Here is an 18,523-nt window from a genome sequence, read left to right on the forward strand (position 1 = left end):
TGAAGGCAAAATTTCGCCGATTTCCAGGTCGAATGTCGAAAATTTCCAAGAAGCCAACGCATAACTCGGGAACCAATAGAGCTACAGCGCCGCGGAAAAGCGCATTCGATAGCCCTATTAACCCGGCACCGCCTGGGCTATTTCCGTACCCACGACAGCCTGGCGGGGTCGGATCCGACCCCCCCTGTTATCTCGAGAACCAATGGTCGTATCGAGCCCCACGAGGCGGCGTTCGAAAGGTCTCTACGAGACCTTCCCAAAGCACTCTTGAGATTTTAAGATTGAGGTCAACTTTCGGGTCAAGGTCAGGTCAAAGGTCAAATTCAGGGGTTTTGCATGAATCGGCTTACGGACAGCGGAATCGATAGCTGCTGCTCGAAACTCACCAAAAATGACCTCAAAGGCCTAGTGAAGGTACCGTGTGCGTATAGGGGTCATACTAGGTACAGGTCAAGGTCAGGTCAGGTCACGAAAGGTCACGGTTTTCACTTTCTGCTACATGGGCGTGCGACACATGTTTTATGGCTTATCTTTCACGCCGAATCCGATGGTAATGGTTATATGTGACCCCAAGTCACTGTGCTGGTGATAAGTGTGCATTGAAAGCATAAAAAATCGTTTATACTATACATAACTAAACGAGGGCAAAGAAAAAAGGTCAATTTTTCAACTTTTTATTTTTGACATAAAAATGCACTTTTCTAGACGAGCTTTGTCCCAGGAATCTAGTGGTGCCATTTGTTTTCACATGCGATTTTCAGAAGTCCCTCTAATTCACGAAAATGCTTATGACGTCACCATGCCCTATGCATGTTGGAGCTATTTTTTACAATTTGGGGGTCAAAAATCAAGATAGAAAGTTGAAATTTGGGGCATCTAATGTTCTAATAGAGCTCTACAACACATATTCCGGTTTTTTGGTAATTCCCAAAATTTTGGATTTTATTAGCTGTTTTCCAAAAAATATTGTTTTTTGAATTTTTTAGGGGTGAAAAACGCATTTTATGCAAAATCCGAGATAGCCATTTTAAAGAACTCGTTGAGCTGCGTCTTTTGATGTCCTTAATTTGCAATTTGCTTTAAACCCTGATTTTTGGCGATTTTTTAAACATTTACCACTTTTTGACTAAAAAGCCATGTAGTTACATCACTAAAATCGATATATCTCAAAAAATTTTGGAAATTTTTTCTTAAAAATTGCACAGGAGACGTCAAATTGATGGGGGAGAAGGTATGCCAAGTTTCAAGTAGGTAGCGAAAGTGGTTCATGAGTTATTCAAGAAAAACGGAGGGGAGGGGGTCGGATCCGACTCCCCCCCCCCTGGCGGTCGCGGGTTAAAGGGACTATCCCACCTTTAACATGGGGTTTGAGTTGAGATAGCCAAGTTTGCGGCGAGGTTCAGAAACCACTATCTATCTAGGTTGCAACCCCCGCGGCCTCTTGGTGTTGAAGAAATTCGTTCCCTTCATTTAAAAATGGGCCTTGTACAAGGCCCTATCTTCAACATGGAGCGACCGTTAGTGTGACGTCACCTCGTTTAGTCATTCTGATTTAAATGGGTTTGTTCGTTGAAAAATCGCTTAAAACTTGGTTTGAACTTTGTTGTGGTGCCTACAGAGTAAAAAGAATCAGCTTTATGACAGTAATGTGGCCTGGGGAAGGAGGTAATTTTGGGCTGTGACGTCACATATTTGAAAGTTTGTGTTTGGAATATGGAAAGCCTAAGATGTTTAATGAAAAATAAATGCCAGAACCGTGTTCCTGGTCATCCAATCTATCAAGTTGGGCACAATTTAACTGGTTTTAACAACATTTTAGAAGGTGGGATAGTCCCTTTAACGCCCTTTCTGAGTAATTCTCTCAGATTTGACCTAACGTCAACGGTTTTGCCTGCAGGGGGCAAAAACTGCAAAATAGCCGATTTTTCGAAAACAGTTTTTCTGCAATAACTTTTGACCCAAGCCTTGTACGAGCTTACTTTTACCGGAATCGTGTTCCTCTCGTCAAGACGCATCGAATGAACCATAACTTGACCTTGAAAGGTCAACTTAAAAATTTGACCTCAGGTCAAGGTCATGACCTGACCGGAAAGGGTCATGTTGCATATCAGTCGATCCGTATCGTCGAGCTGAACACATCTAAGGCGTTTTCATCGCTCTAGCATGCCTCTATCAAAAGTTATTGGTGAAAAACTGTTAGATACCATTCGTGACCTAAGATGACCTCAGGGCATAAACAAGGGTCACAGACACCATTTTCATGTTCAGTGTGTCTAAACCACTTGTAATTCGGTGTTTGTGAGTGTTTATAATGTCTTTCATCCAAAAGAGGCGCATTTCAATTTTCTCCCATTGACTTATAATGGGGTGGTCGCAAAATTGACCTGACCTTAGGTCATCGATATCAAAATTCTGAGATATACATTTTGTACATGCTATTGCTCTTAGCAATCGCTGAAAGTTTCAAAGCGAGCGGTCACTCGGTGTAGCTATGACAGACATTGAAAGTTATTATGAGGTGAGGTCACTTCAAGTGACCTGGTGACCTGACCTTGAATGACCTTGGTCTGAAATTTTCACAACATGTGTAGAATTGATGTATGATAAGGTGTACCAAAAACGGCGGCGCTCCGCGCCGCCGTTTTTGAGATATTCGCGAAAAACCACAAGGGGGGTGTTCAAACACCCTCCAGCAGGGCGCGGGTTAAACAGTCCCCCCCGCAGTGCGTGGGTAGGGGTATGTGATCAAGGATGAAGGTGTTACATACCTATGCACGTTTGCCTCATTTACCTACATATGCACACCCGCCAATATAATAGATTTCTCACGGTCTTGATTCCCGCTTCTCCTCGTCGCCTGCTCGGCACCGGTCCACGCGGCACCCGCAGCGTCGATAGTCGGCCGGTGCAGCGTTCAGAGGTATCGTGTTCCCGCCTGCTCGGAGCCATTCCCCTCGGCACCCTCCAACCGCCCGCAGCGTCGATAGCCGGCCGGTGCAGCGTCCAGAGGTATCGTGTTTCTAAGGGACTTAGTGGCATTCCACTCTATTTCCTGGTGGCTTCCCAAAAACCACTGCCACAGCACCATTACCCCATCTGGTGGCTGACTTGTTAAATATCAATTCACCCGGCGTCAACCAGAGGCATTTTGTACCTTCCGATTTTAGACGATGCGATTTTGTATGATACGATCATCTAGTTTTGTACGTTGCAATTTTGTATGATACGCGTTTGTTTGATCTGCCATTGTACGTTCCAATTTTGTACGTTCTGATCATTGTTTGATTTGCCATTGTACGCTTTACCCATTGGACGGTAAACTTTTGTACGTTGGGATTTTGTACGCTGCGCTTTTGTACGTTTGGGCTGTCCCCTACCTGGCCTGTTTTGTAGGTTTTGCGCGTTGTATGTTGCGATTTTGTATGTTTTGAGGATTGTACGCTGCGCTTTTGTATGCTTTGATAGCCACCCGCCCGCGGCTCCGCCGTCCGCCGCTGCCGCCGTCCCAGGACGGGACGGGAGAGCAGAGACGATCCCAGCGGCGGGAGAGAAGAGACGATCCCAGCGGCGGGAGAGAAGAGACGATTCCAGCGGCGGGACGGGAGAGAAGAGACGATCCCAGGGCGGGACGAGGGAGAAGAGACGATCCCAGGGCGGGAGAGAAGAGACGATCCCAGGGCGGGAGAGAAGAGACGATCCCAGCGGCGGGACGGGAGAGAAGGGACGATCCAAGCGGCGGGACGGGAGAGAAGAGACGATCCCAGCGGCGAGACGGGAGGGAAGAGACGATCCCAGCGGCGAGACGGGAGGGAAGAGACGATCCCAGCGGCGGGGCGGGAGAGAAGAGACGATACCAGGGCGGGAGAGAAGAGACGATCCCGCGGCAGTCGGGTAGTCGAGCATAACAATTAGATGCCGCACGAACGATACATTTACAATCATCTACACTTACAGACGAGGCAAATGGGTCTGACTTTCCCCGAGTTAAAGCACTGAGCACTCAGCATTGATGCACTGAGCTGTATAGCAGTCGGCTCCGTGGCCCATGCCTTAGTTATACAGTTGTAATGTAGCGTGTGTGTGAACCCCAAACAAACGCGGCGCATCTGGGGCGACTGTGGCGCGTCTGAGACGTTTGTGGTGCGGCTGAGGCGATTGTGGTGCTTCGCCTCATTTGCATGTTTGAAGCGCGCGTTGACGGCTGTGTGGCTCGTCTCGTCTCGGCTCCTCCTCCCTCCATCCTCTCTCTCTCTCTCTCTCTCTCTCTCTCTCTCTCTCTCTCTCTCTCTCTCTCTCTCTCTCTCTCTCTCTCTCTCTCTCTCTCTCTCTCTCTCTCTCTCTCTCTCTCTCTCTCTCTCTCTCTCTCTCTCTCTCTCTCTCTCTCTCTCTCTTCCCCCTCTCTCTCCTCGGCTCCTCCCTCCATCCTCTCTCTCTCTCTCTCTCTCTCTCTCTCTCTCTCTCTCTCTCTCTCTCTCTCTCTCTCTCTCTCTCTCTCTCTCTCTCTCTCTCTCTCTCTCTCTCTCTCTCTCTCTCTCTCTCTCTCTCTCTCGTGTCTGTCATTTTCCGGCCAGCTATCCGAAACGATGTGTCAGGGAGGACGTTGGGGTCGGAGCGGCGACCGCACGATCCCGCAGCCCCAAACAATCACTAACGCCGCCTCAGAGACTGCTCCGCCGATAGCATGAAATGGTGAAGACAGCTCACAGACGGCATATGAATGTTTCATCGCTTAGTTAGCCAACGTCGTTATTCCGGCGGATTATTTGTTGGCTGTTTTGCGGTCAAACGCTGGTGACGACATTTGAGTTATGACGTTAACTGATTGGTCAATGTTGATGAGGCTAATTAATGTTAAATGTGTTGCCCGTGCTCTCAGTAATATAAGCATAGTACCCAAGGAAGCAGTAATCAATCATGTCACTGCACTTGAGCGCTCCGAATGCTTTTTAGAATGGTTTGCGATTGAAGTTGCATTAGCTTCTACGGGTGATTTATCTCATGGTTAGAGACGATGGCTAATATTATCATAAAAAATCATCACAATGTGTTTTCTAATAGCTTAGAACTTTGCGTATTGTATGAATGCATCAATACCACTACCATATAGGAACCAAGTACCTACCTACCTACGAACAATACGCACAACGCAGTAATTTCGCAAAACGGCGTGTCACCATTTTAACGCCAATTGATAAAGCAGAATTGCATGTAAGGATCTTGACGGGATCTGAAAGAAAGGGAAGTGGAATGTGGATACATCAAGTATCAATTGCTAATCCGCATATGTAGCCTGGCTGTTGGGATGCATGACACATTTTTACAAATATAAAAATAGCACTTCTCAGATATCTATTTGGGATGAAAATATTTTTCCCATTAGGTGAGATTTTACCTACACCTAAAATTCTGAAAAGTGGAGGCTGCAGGGCATTGAGTGTGTAATTGAGGCATGCCTGAACCTCAATCAGGTACACGGTAGAAACAGAAAGGGATTTTGTATGTAAACATTGATTCTCTCTCTATTTCGGCCAGGGAAACGCACCTGTTTTACTGGTCCCGTCCGTCGTGGCCAGGTGATGTCGGCGGCACTCGATCAGCCGGCAGACCACGCAGCGTGCCTCGCCTCTGCAGTAACCGACGGCACCCCGCACGACCTCTCAGCCCGGCGGCCGGCGCGCGACTGAGGTGCTCGGCCCGCGGGACGCCGCGACTGAGGCGCCGCTCCGCCGACAGGAGGATCAGGGGTCCGGTGGGTAGGTGGCGGGTAATGGGAGGGGTCCGGAGGGGGTAATGGGAGGGGTCCGGTGGGTAGGTGGTGGGTAATGGGAGGGGTCCGGTGGTGGGTAATAAGAAGGGTCCGGTGGTGGATACTCGGAGAGTACGGTCAGGGGCGGTCACAGACTTGGCGTTTGGCGGGGAGGGCAGCTTGGCAAAGAGACCCTTGCCTTACCCTCGGAGGGGCCCGGTGCTATGTAAATAGGTATTGATAGTACTTCGATGCCTATCGCCTAGAGGCTGAAATGGGGCCCAACAATGCTGGACCCCAGAGGCCAGCAGAGGCCCCTCAAAGGCCAAGATGGGCACTCAGAGACCGAGATGCGGGCCCTTAGAGGCCGGCATCGGGTCTTCAGAAGCCAGTGCGGGGCCCTCAGAGACACGTGAAGGTTAGTCTTGGGATACCAGAGACAGATATGAGACCACCTGGCCACATGGGGTAATCCAGGGATCATTAATCGGGCCAATCTTGTTTTTAATTTTTACAAACGATTTACCGTCATACCTTGAGGATAGCCCAAAATTGTAATGTACGCCGACGACGTGCAGTTTCTCCATCAGGGTCAACCGCGTCACATTTTGGATCTCCAGCAGAGAGTGGAACACACGGTCAACACAGCTCACCGATGGTTTACTGCAAACAGCCTAAAAATTAATCCTACAAAAACAGATCTGGTGTTAATTAACCCTCGCCGGACCTATTGGTTTTCTACATACGCCCCGGCCGAGGGGGGGGGGGGGCGGGTACGACCCCCCCTCGCCGTTTCGCCCCTGGTGGAGCTAGCGCGTCGCGGAAAAAAACGAGCGTGTGCGCCGTTACGAGACGCAGAGATTGGTACCCGATTTTAAGGTCCTAGGTCAACCGGTGACCTCTGAGGTCAGGTCAAGTGCCCAAAGGTACGGTTCAGTTTTTGGTGAATAACTTCGCGGAAAATGGCCGCAGAGCCGCGATTTTGGCAGCATCGTGTTCGCCTCGCTCAGGCGCGTCGAATGATATACTTTTTGTTCGGGTCAGGTCAACTTGGGGTGTTGACCTCAGGTCAAGGTCAGGTCAGCACCCTAAGGTCACGAAGTTGGTCGAAAGGGGTCATGTCGCATATCATTCGATTCGGCAGGTCTTCCTGAGTCCATTGGTGGCTTTCCCGGCTCGCTAGCTCAATTTGATCAAGAGTTATTGACGAAAAACTAATATGACCTTGATGACGTCATAAATGACGTCACGAAAGGTCAACATTGCAAAAGTGACGCATCTAACCTTGCAAGGAGTGCATCAAATCGCGATTCTGTGTGCTTGAGATAGTTGGAGATCGTTCCCGGCGCCAGAATAGCAGTTTGGATTTTTCCCCATTGACTTATAATGGTGAGGTCACGAAAATGACCTGACCTCATATGACCTTTAGGAAAAATCCGAGATATACAAGTTGTGAGACTCATAATGGATACTAGATCCTGCAAGTTTCATTTCCCTGTGACATCTCCTCTGGCAGTGAGGGCGTTGCGAAGTTGCGACATCTGAAGACCGTGCAGAGGTTCACTTATGACGTCATAGGTCAGTGACCTGACCTGACCCAAAAATGCGGTTGGTGTCAAAAGATGCGGCTTGGATCAAAGGTCAGGTATGCCAAGTTTCAGCTCTCTACCTCCGGCGTGTTTGGAGTTATCGCGAAAAAACCCTATGGGGGGGGCGGCACCCGCCCCCCCCCCTCGGCCGGCGAGGGTTAAGTCCAAAAGGCGTCAACTGAACCATAACTTCACGATCAATTTCGGCAATGCTGAAATTCCTCTGTCACCCGCTGTCAAAGTTCTCGGTATGACACTGGACAGTAATCTGTCATTTGACGCTCAGGTGTCAACCGTTATTCGTCGCTGTTATGCTACCATGGGAGGTCTCGCAAAATTGGCGCGGTCTCTCCCGGAGGAGGTGAAGAAAATGATAATCGAATCTTTAGTTTTTCCCCATTTAGTTTATTGCATGTCAGTCTGGGCCGGATGTGGGACAACTCAGAGGCAGCGTATTCAAAAGGTTATCAACCACTGTGCGCAGATAGTGAAGGGTGTTCCGCGATCTGCCCATGTATCGGCGATACTGAGTGAATTGAGCTGGCCGAACGTGGATGTTTTGGTGGCTGAGCGTGACATGGCCATGATGCACAGCATACTGTATAACGACCAAGCGCCGGCCAGTCTGCGTGAGCGCGTTGTGTATCGCGACACTGTGTCAGTGCGAGACACGAGAGCGACCGATGCCGGTCAGCTGCAGTTGCCGCGAGTCCGCACCGAGCACGCTCGGAAGTTTTTCAACTCCCGAGCCGCGGCACAGTGGAACAGCGCGCCCGCAGAGATCAGGGAAGCTAGCACCGCCGCAAAGTGTCGCAGAATGGCTAGAGATCATTTTACTAGAACCGATTAGATGGTGAGCATGATATGTGATAGCGCTCTTTTAAAGGTGTATATATTTTTTTAGAGTTTTTAATGTCGCTTTGTTTTAACTCGACCATGTTTTAACTATACATAGTTCAATCGTCTGTGTTCCTGTGTACTGACGCAAAGACGTAAGAGCCACGGTGAGTGGAAGTCTTTAAGAAATAAATGATGATGATGATGATGGCACCAGAGGCCGGTGTGAGGCCCTGAGACGCCGGTTGGGGCCGCCTGAGGCTGGTTTAGGGGCCCCCAAAGGTCAGTGGAGGGCCCTCAGAGGTCGATGTGGCCCATCAGTGCAGCGGTCAAAGTGGGCGCTTGACCGCCACTGAAGGGCCCTCACTCCTCAGATATCAGTGTAGGACCCTTAAAGACCGGTATGGGAGCTTAACAGCTGGTGTGGGCTTCTTGAGCCTCGTGCCGGTCGAATAAGGGCCAGGGGCCAGGGCCCATCGGTGTTGGGGGGGGGGGGGGGGCAAATTATACAATGGCCCGCCCCTCCTGATTTGACTCGGTTGGTGAAATGACCCAGATGCCCCTTCCCCCTGCGACCGCCACTGGGTTCGGTGTGTAACTGTGTAGGTGGTGGGTACCGCGAGGTTGGTCCGCCGAGTGTTTTGCACATACCTACGTGAAATCGATTACCTACTCAGCCGCGAAAAAAATGAAACACGATAAGGCGTTATAAACTGACATCATTTTGACCAGCTACTTCGTGCATGAAACGCTAATTTTCGACAGATTCCGCCTGCCGGTTTAATAACGTCGACAAACTTCTATGTTTAGTGGGCACAATGCACGCACATGGTACATACATAGCTTTGATGGCTTTGATAGAACTAATATGTGAATCTTCAATAAGGCATCAGTTTAGTAGGTATCAGTAGCATCAATTTAGGTACTTTATATGGACAACCTTGAAACGAACAACAACGAAAACGTTTGGCGCAGGTGCGTAATGTCTGTCGCCGCAGGATGGGTGCTCATGATAACCATGCGGCTTATAACTTAAAATAGAATAAATTAACCACAGCGTGCCCAATTGAAATATTAGGATCTGTCTCTTCTGACTTCTGAGGGTAAGTTTCCTCTATTTTGGTTGTGTAAGCCGTCTTGGTCTGATGAAGTAGATACCTAGGGACTCTAGGGTTGATTTAAATTTTGTCTCACGAGGAACAGCGTGGGTTTGCCGGTAGAAACTAGCCATTTGTTCACGGAATATCAACAAATTTCTCCATTTATTACTCAAATTAACAACTTCTTCAGTAACATTGCTGGGCTGCTCTATCTCTATCTTCTCTATCAATATGACACTGAGAAGTGACAGTGAGGAATGAGGATGTCTGTCACAGATGCATGAATTGCATGTTGCCATGTTTTGAGACTGAACGGCAATGAACATTTAAAGGGACCATCCCACCATAGGCGGCGGAACGGGGAGGGCACGAGGGCATCGTGCCCCCCTTTGATTTTGGCATTTTAACATTAGCTCTATGGGCGTTGCATGGAAAGAATGGGACCAAAAGTTGGCAGTGCCCTTCTTTAAATGAAGGTGTTCTGCCGCTACTGAATCCCACCTTCAAAAAGTTAATGAATTGGCATAAAGAAGATGTCCCTTGGTTCGGAAAGATCAAAAATGAATATCTACCAAATTTCACTGAAAAGTATTCATTGGTTTTCAAGATATTAGGCTTTAACTTTTGTTTACTTTTTGGGATCTCTGCTGTTCCTAGCGACTTATTTGGAAGCAGCCTCAAAGTGTGGCAGACGTTGCGCGCCTAACAGTGTATACCACCAGGTGTTAACCATGGTTTTAGTGTAAGATTTAAAAATCGTTAGATCTCCACTGACTTCAAAAATTCTAAGGGGGCATTCCAATGCATTAGCCCCTTAGAATCGGAAAACTGCAAGTTTGAAATTCCATTTCTCCAAATTAAAGCATTTTTCGATGTTGTGAGCCCCAACCCGGTATTTGCAGGCCATGGCTACCAATTTGGCTATCTCAACTCAAAACTAACTAAATGTTAAGGTGGGATGGTCACTTTAATGTACCTATGGTTCCACTGGTCATGAAAATGAAATTGATTCAAGGTTTATTATTAGCTACCTGTGATTTGTTGGTTTGGCCAGCATTTTATGTCCTCCCTAGTCCCTCTTCAAAAATGAAAAACTGAAGTTTCACCCCTCTTCACTAATGGCATGGATGATGGACATTCTCTTTTGAAAGTACTGCGTATTGGTTCAGTGGATCCATCGAGCTTAACCAAGGTAGGCCTGCTAAATTTTAGTCACCAAATTAATTGACCTATGTGATGGACGTTGATTATCGATGTCAATAGGTTTGGTGCTACTGCTTGGTGGATCCATCATCAATGCACATTGCTCGCTGCACGATGCTTTCAAGAGGGACTGAACACTCTGACTGCTAGCCCATTTTCATGATCATCTGTAAAAGTAGCTGCTCTAAAGCATAAATATTATTATTTGATAATGTGAACACCATTTGTGCCCCTTCTCTGGCAAGCAATTAATTAAAATTCTCAATATTGAAGTATTGAAGCCACATAATCAGGTTCTAAATTGCATCTCATGTCGCAGCTAAACTTCCTGTGTGCTCATGGAGTGGGTTATCACCTTGACTTCTCAGGTGCCCCTGGGGCTGCCTTATACAATGATGGTAAAATTACTATAAACACACTTTGAGTTTGTTGTACTTTTGAACAAAATCCTCACTGCATTTGCATTTTTCCATGGCATTATCCAATGATCAATAGATAACATGCATTATTCAATCACATTTCTTCATTTCATCTCTGCAACTCTAAAATATTTTATCCCCTCATGGTATCTGCAAGCTATTTGCTGCTGAAAATCTTAAGTAATTATTTTACAGATTTACAAAAGATATGAAAAGATATGAAAAAAGATATAGGTAACAAATATTTTCACTGTTGAATAAATGTCAGATGAAAACAGAAGATATGAAAAATTACAATTTGAGATACCTTGAACTGTGATGTGAGTGAATGCCCGACTGGAAAAAAAATTGCATTCACTACGCTGGAGTCTTCAGCAGTTGCGCTGCGCCGAAATTTTGGCGCAACGGTCTGTGCGCCGAAACTTATTGCGGTGTTATGCCGCGTCAAAACTACCTTTTGCGCTTAAAAAACACTATGTGGCAAAACTGTCCAGATTGCACATGGGCCTTCCCAGACGAGAGAAGAGGCCTTCCTCTGTAAAGACACATCGAATCGGTTCCTGCTCTTGCCTGACCGTACTGCTCGGACGACACGTGCGACAGGCCGCCGACGTAATCGTGCAGAGCAGCGAACTCCTGGGGCAGGGGCATCACAGGGAGCGCCTCGAAGATGGCCCGATTCAGCTACACATCGAATGTGCCGTCAAATGATGACGATCTTAACAGCTTTGGGGCCGTACGCAGCTGTCTCTTATCGCCTTGTTGTGCTGTGCCCACTGCCCAAGGCGGTTGCGCCGAAAAAAAAATTCGGCGCACGCTGGTTTACGCTGGAGTGCGCCGAAATTTTCGGCGCAGTCTGTCTATTTACGCTGAAGTGCGCCGAAAATTTTCGGCGCATGCACCGAATTACGCTGAAGTTCTCGATGAGAACGTGTATTTTTTTTTCCAGTCGGTAGTGAATGAATTCACAACTCTGCGGTGCTTAGCACTTCCTCATCTCTTCTCACCATCTCCTTTTCAGGGCCGGCTGTGGTGCAGCTGAGCACCTCTGAGCAAAGATGGCAGCTGGACCTATATCAGAGAGGAACCAGGGTGAGTTACGATAGACACGTCGTTCAAATTATTCTCACACCCCAACAGGCTTTGTCCCAATGGCATGTGAAGTCATTAGATAAAAATTCCAATTTTATCAGCACTTACTGTCTTTTTGGGTCCGGACCGTGTCGCCATTTACCTGTGATACGTTAAACGTTTGATTAAAATTTTCACCGATGAACCGGGGGCGGGCAAGGTCGGCTGGCGGGTGGGTCCGAAGTCCGAGGTGTCATTCGCTATAAGCATCGCTTAGCGGGGCGCCCGGGCCCAAAGCCACCCATTCATTCATTCGGGCTAAATTCCTAAAAAGAACCACAGGCTTTTATTCTATGTGAGCTAGAGAATTTCATAGCCGCATTCTAAGACATCTGTGTTGCCTGTTTTGCTATCCTCTGATAGAAAACAGTAGTGTATTCGACTTCTGTTCTCTTAGTAGTCAGTTCCCCTACGTCGGCTGGTGGCCGTATCTGTAACCACTGTTTCGCTGCGCCGCCGCCAGATGCCACCATCTACTGCGGCGGCCTGGACGAGAAGGTGAACGAGTCGATCCTGTGGGAGCTGTTCGTCCAGGCCGGCCCGGTCGGTGAGTAGACACGGACAGATGACAGGCAGGGGCACCGTCAGACGCCGGCGGCGGTTCACAGGCGCCGCCGTCAGTCCCACTGAGGGAGGACCTGTCTGGTCAGCCGACACATCAGCTCTGCTGAGAATGTGCTCTGGAGCAGGTGCTACCTCTGCGCGGAGTGACCGCCACCGTCTCCCGTCGGGGGGATATAAATGTCTGACTTCTGAGGGGGACACCCGCTCAGTTCTCGCTGTCCCGTCCACGATATTGTACAGTTGACTACAGAAAAATGTTCCACTTTTCTCAGGCAGTTAGTTGCCTGGAAGGGTAGGCTGTGCCGCATTACACGGGCTGAGTTTGCAAATTATAGCTTTGACCAAAGGCTCACGCTTAATTGCGTGATAAACGGCACAAGTTAGGGTTCCAGTCAAGTGTCAACTCATAGCTTCTGAGGAGTGGAACATCATTCTGTAGTCAACTCTACTTCCCCGCCAAGGGCTGACCCAGCGGGAATCACTGACCCCTCCCCGCTCTGCCCGCTCTACCCGGCCCTGCCATCCGCCGCTGTCCGTCCGCTGTGTTCTTTCTCACCCGCCTGTGCGCCGCCAGTGAACGTGCACATGCCCAAGGACCGGGTCACCATGAACCACCAGGGCTACGGCTTTGTCGAGTTCATGGGTGAGGACGACGCCGACTACGCCATCAAAGTGATGAACATGATCAAACTCTACGGGAAGCCGATACGAGTGAACAAGGTGAGGGCCGGCAGGGCGCTGCTGCCACAGGCGTTCAGTGCGACTCGTGGTCCACCTGGTGTCGTCGTTTGGGGCGCTTGGCTTAGCTATCATATGTTCTATTTGTTTATTGGGGGTTATGGGCGCGCCGACTGCGAGGTCATTTTGCGCCCATCATATGTTCCATGCGCTAGCCATGGATGCTTTGACTGTCTACTGACACTGACTTCAGGGCGCTGACTTTGTATGTACAGGGCCCAGGCAGTTCCTGTTGAGTACCACTGTTTGCCTACACTCACCAGTGACCGGTGACGGTGACTGTAGACCTCTGTCTGACCCGAACCCCTATCCCCGGCGTGCGCAGGCGTCAGCGCACCAGAAGAACCTGGACGTGGGGGCCAACATCTTCATCGGCAACCTGGACCCGGAGGTGGACGAAAAACTGCTCTACGACACATTCTCCGCCTTCGGAGTCATCCTGCAGACGCCCAAGGTGAAACACACGACCGACTCAGCTGAAACCATCCAATGTATTGCCGGTTACAATATCCACTGTTTATTATGTGTGTGGTTCTGGCCTGTCAACGACGCTTCTGCGGTCCAATGTAGCCTGCTCGGTCCCCTGTGCTCTCACCATATCAGCAGCCCTCAGTGCCCTGAGCGTACGTACGCCTTGTCTACGACCCACAGATCATGCGCGACCCGGAGACGGGAAACAGCAAGGGTTTCGCCTTCATCAACTACGCCAGTTTCGACGCGTCGGACGCCGCCATCGACGCGATGAACGGCCAGTACCTGTGCAACCGGGCCATCTCCATCTCGTACGCCTTCAAAAAGGACGCCAAGGTGGGTGACGCGCCGCCGCGCCGGCCGCTGCACGGTGGCCGGGAGGGGGGGGGGGCGCTCTGCTTTCTGGGCTAACCTGCCCGAGGGGGGGGGGGGGGGTGCGGGCTGGGAGACCTGCTCAGTTCTCTCACTAATTGGCCCGTGACGACTGACAAGTGAGCTAGACCTGCCGTTTCACTAGCAGTGTGCAATGGACTGCGTATCTTATTCCACCATCCAGCCCAACCCCTGTTCGCGTTATTTTTATCCAGCATGCGATACCTAGTGGGATGAATAAAAACCAACTTATTTGGCTTAGATAAAACCTGTTGCAATTTTCAAAAGCCGGGAGACTGGAGCAATACCTAAAAATTAAAATCATTTTTAAATAGAAATTGTTTCATCCTTCTAGATGTATTCTTATGATAAATCGTGTTTGATGGTTTTTTTCCTACATTTCCGATGAATTCGGTGCGTGGGCAAATCGATTCCGTCCAATGTATCCAGTGTGTATAAATCCAGTTGGATCTAGTGGCAGGCCAGATCTAGTTATGCGCAGTATCGACGGAGCGGCAGCTGGGGTATTCCTGAGGTGGGGCCAGACGTATCGGTTACGTGTTTGATCATCACATTCATACAGCACGCTCGTCACGCGGCGGCCGTGGGCGAGGAAATGAACAAACCGAATCCCGGCAGCGTACATTTTTCTGTTCCTCAGATGCTGTTCATTTTTTATATATAATTATGTCATAAAAATCACACAGATCTCATAGCTGGATCACATAGACCTGAATCGTGTGAAATGAAACACTGCCTTATTTCGTTCGTGTCATCTCCGTTGTCTGGGCATTACCCTGTGCCACCGGTGTGTGTCTGACGCTGTGTAGGTTCTGTGTCGCCGCCGGCGCGTCGGTCTGGACGGGGTCGCGGCTCCCGGGGCCGTCTGCCGCCCTGCCCCTGACGCTCCTCCCGTGTCCGGCAGGGAGAGCGGCACGGCTCGGCCGCCGAGCGGCTGCTGGCCGCCCAGAACCCGCTCTCACAGGCTGACCGGCCGCACCAGCTGTTCGCCGACGCGCCGCCGCCGCCGTCGGGCACGGCGCTGCCGCCGCCGCCGGCGCCGCCTCCGCCGCTGCCGAGCGCGCCGCCGCCGCCGGTGGGCCAGCCGCCGCCGCTGCCGGCGTTCAGCGGCCCGCCGCCGCTGCCGCCGCCGGGCCCGCTGCCCGGACAGCCGCCGCTGCCCAGCCAGCCGCCGCCGCTGCCGGTGCCGCCGACCGGCGGGCCGCCCGGTGAGAGCCGCCGCCGGGCCGACCCCGGGTCACCAGCGCACGGTAGGCGATCGGGCCGGTCTAGCCTCGCGAAACCTCAAAGACACTTTTTCCGAAAATTGGAAAACAACGCATACTAGTCGACAGAAAATTCATCAGAGATTACGATTAGTGCATTTGCATGGCTCAGGAGACATTTTTTCGTAGACAAAAGTATCGTTAAAGACAGCGTTCCGTAACACTTCATAAGGGGGATAATCACAGCCGATGTTTACGCTCTTTGAATATTTTGCGAAACGATGAAATTGTTAGGTGTTGAGCATCCATTTTGCATGGAAAGTGAAATTTAGATGTTTAGACGATTCCGCCATAGAAAGCAAGTAGACAAAATCAGTTCAAAATGTCTTACAATTAGGTTAACTTTTTATACTTTTTTTTTTCTACCACTGAACATTACGTTCACTGAATTAACCAAGCCCAGCAAAAAAGTTTTGCGAGGATGAACTGAAAATAATGCTGTATCGCATGCACTAAGACACTATCTATTAGGGGAGCCAGTGAAAATTTGCAGCCACTTGCAGCCCTGGCATCCAGACACTTCTTTCTTCTCAGGGTTGGCCGTGGCTTGGTGCACTTGAGCACAAGTGGTAAATTCCCCAAAGGGTGTTTTCGCGATAGCTCAAAACACCCAGGCAATAGAGAGCTGCAACTTGGCATACCTGACCTTTGATGCACGCTGGATCTTGTGACACCAACCGCACTTTCAAGTCAGGTCAGGTCACTGACCTATGACGTCATAAATGAACCTCTGCACGATCCTCAGATGTCGCAACCTTGCAACGCTCTCAGTGACAGAGTAACTTTCACAGGGAGGTGAGACTTGCAGGACTTATTGTCCTTTAGAGGTCTTACAACTTTTATACCTCAGATTTTTCCTAAATGTCACATTAAGTCAGGTTGGTCACGTGACCTCACCTTTAAGTCAATGGGGAAATATGTATGAAAACTGTTATTTTGACGCCAGGAATGATATTCGATTGTCTCAAGTACATGGAATCGTTACTTCATGCACTCCTTGCAAGATCTGATGCTGCATTTTTGCATTGTTGACCTTGCATGACGTCATTTATGACGTCACTAGGGTCATACGAGTTTCTCGTCAATAACTCCCGATCAAATTGAGCTAGAGAGTCGACAAGGTCGCCAATGGACTCTGGAAGACCTGCCGAATCGAATGATGTGCGATATGACCTCCTTCGACCAACTTCGTGATTTGAAGACCTCTGACCTGACCTTGACTCGAGGTCAACACCTTACGGTGGCCTCACCTGAACAAAAAGTATACCATTCGACGCGCCTGAGCAAGGCGAACACGACGATGTCAAAATCGTGGTTCTGCGGCCACTTTTTGCGAAGTTATTTACCAAAAACCAAACCCGCTGCTTGGGTCACGTTATGAAATGGGGCCTTGCCGGGCGATATTTACGCTGTTTCATGATATGTATAAATTGGTAGGGCATAATCTTTTGAATAAAAAGTTGGTTTGGAAGCAATTTTCTACGGAGGTACACACCATTTCAATGTCCTACCCAGCTCATATCGTCATAAATTTCGACCTACCCTCAAAAGTATTCATGCGTTATTCGAGCGGCAATTAGGCAAATTGCAAGCTCGCCACAGAGCACAAATCCTTAAAGAGATACCTAGCCCTTATTTAAAACATATGCTCATTGGATATTTAAGAAGGTTGCTCCTAAATATTGTGGTTCTAGCTTCAAAAACATGGATGTTATGAATGCCGATAGGTTTCGCGAGGCTACACCGGCCGGATCGCCCTCTGTGCAGCGGTCAGCCCGCTCCCCAGTGTCACCACCCGATCTCCAGAGCCGCCGCCGGGCCGACCCCGGGTCACCAGCGGTCAGCCCGCTCCCCGGTGTCACCATCCGATCTCCAGTGCTAACACTCACATATGTATTCTATTATTCCGTGTCGCCTTTTCCAGCTCCAAGCGATGGCGTACCATTGCCCCAATTATCATTATATGCCTGTATGTGCCTAACAATAACGCTCTTATGTTTGTGAAGCGTGTTTTTATCATTTACCGTCACTATACACATGATGCATCATCAGAAGCTTTGGTAGTGTCGGACTTGAGCCGTAGCTGTGGCTGGTTTTGTTCATAATATGGCGACTGTGTTCTCAGCTCTCACAGAGTGGAGAGGGAGGGGAGGCAGACATCTACCCCTCTCGACAGTGCTCCGGTATAAGCGTGCCCTAGCCCCCTGACCACCTATCTGACCGTGTGTTTGTGTTCTCAGCGCGCATGCCGAGCGGGCCGCCGCCGTTCGGGGGTCCCCCGCCGCGCTGGGCGCCGCCGCCGCCCGGAATGCCGCCTCCTCCGCCCGGTGAGTGCGGGTGGGGTCGGTCCAAATGGATGGTGGGCGTTCAGTGCTTCATTGGCATAGCGTAAATCAAGTCAGCTTAGGTATATTCTCTGTTTGAAATATCGCGTGTCTCGTATCGTGTAGCAGGCAACAAACGATTGTGAGCATTATGTTCTGCAGGCTTATATTATGTGATCAAACTTGTTTTGTCCCTCCGGAGCTGCAATGCTTGTCGCCGATCACCAGCCTGACAATGTCACCATACGCTAGTCCCCACGGCGCCGATGGTGTTCTGGGCCGTGTGGCCGAGTATGACGGGTGTGTGCTCTGTCGCAGGGTCGCGGCCGCCGCCGCCCGGCTGGAGACCACCGCCGCCCGGCATGGGCCGGCCGCCGATGCCGCCGCGGCCTCCGTTCCCCCCGCGCGGCCCGCCCGGTATGGGGCCGCCGCCGCCGCCGCCGCGCGGCTGGAACCCGCCGCCGCCGCCCCCGCCCCGGCCGATGCGGCCGCCCCCGCCGCCGCCTTCGATGGACCAGCCGCCGCCGCCGCCCCCGCCACCGCCCTCGTCGTGAGGTGGCTGCCGCGGCGGGGTCCCGCCCCTGCGGCCATCACCTTGTGCTGATCGCGGACAAACTGTGCTACCGAAGCACATCAGTGGGCGCGTGTGCCCCTGTCTGATCGGCTCCGACCCGGTGGGTCACCGCAGCCCGTGTGTGACCGACGTCCCCATCTCTCAGAGACTGTCTGCGCCCCCTCATCAT

General features: G+C 50.2%; 2 protein-coding genes across 2 annotated transcripts in view; one reads left to right on the plus strand and one right to left on the minus strand.

Moving 5' to 3' along the window:
• The window catches only part of LOC122393753 (ras-related protein Rab-23-like), a 47,985-nt gene extending 42,303 nt beyond the window's left edge, over positions 1–5,682 (minus strand). The window contains exon 1 of the mRNA XM_043390085.1: positions 5,543–5,682. The gene's annotated coding sequence lies outside the window, so the exon portion shown is untranslated. The remainder of the gene's footprint in view (positions 1–5,542) is intronic.
• Positions 5,683–9,156: 3,474 nt separating this feature from the next.
• LOC122393757 (splicing factor 3B subunit 4-like) lies at positions 9,157–15,368 on the plus strand (the record flags this gene model as incomplete). Its single annotated transcript, XM_043390090.1, has 7 exons — positions 9,157–9,275; positions 11,916–11,986; positions 12,489–12,572; positions 13,164–13,309; positions 13,653–13,781; positions 13,979–14,134; positions 15,096–15,368. Coding segments are annotated over exons 2-7 (822 nt in total), but the record flags the coding sequence as incomplete, so codon positions are not given.
• Positions 15,369–18,523: the final 3,155 nt, after the last annotated feature.

The sequence above is a fragment of the Amphibalanus amphitrite genome, unplaced genomic scaffold, assembly GCF_019059575.1.
Source record: "Amphibalanus amphitrite isolate SeventyFive unplaced genomic scaffold, NRLGWU_Aamphi_draft 000552F_arrow, whole genome shotgun sequence".
Taxonomy (NCBI): Eukaryota; Metazoa; Arthropoda; class Thecostraca; order Balanomorpha; family Balanidae; genus Amphibalanus; species Amphibalanus amphitrite.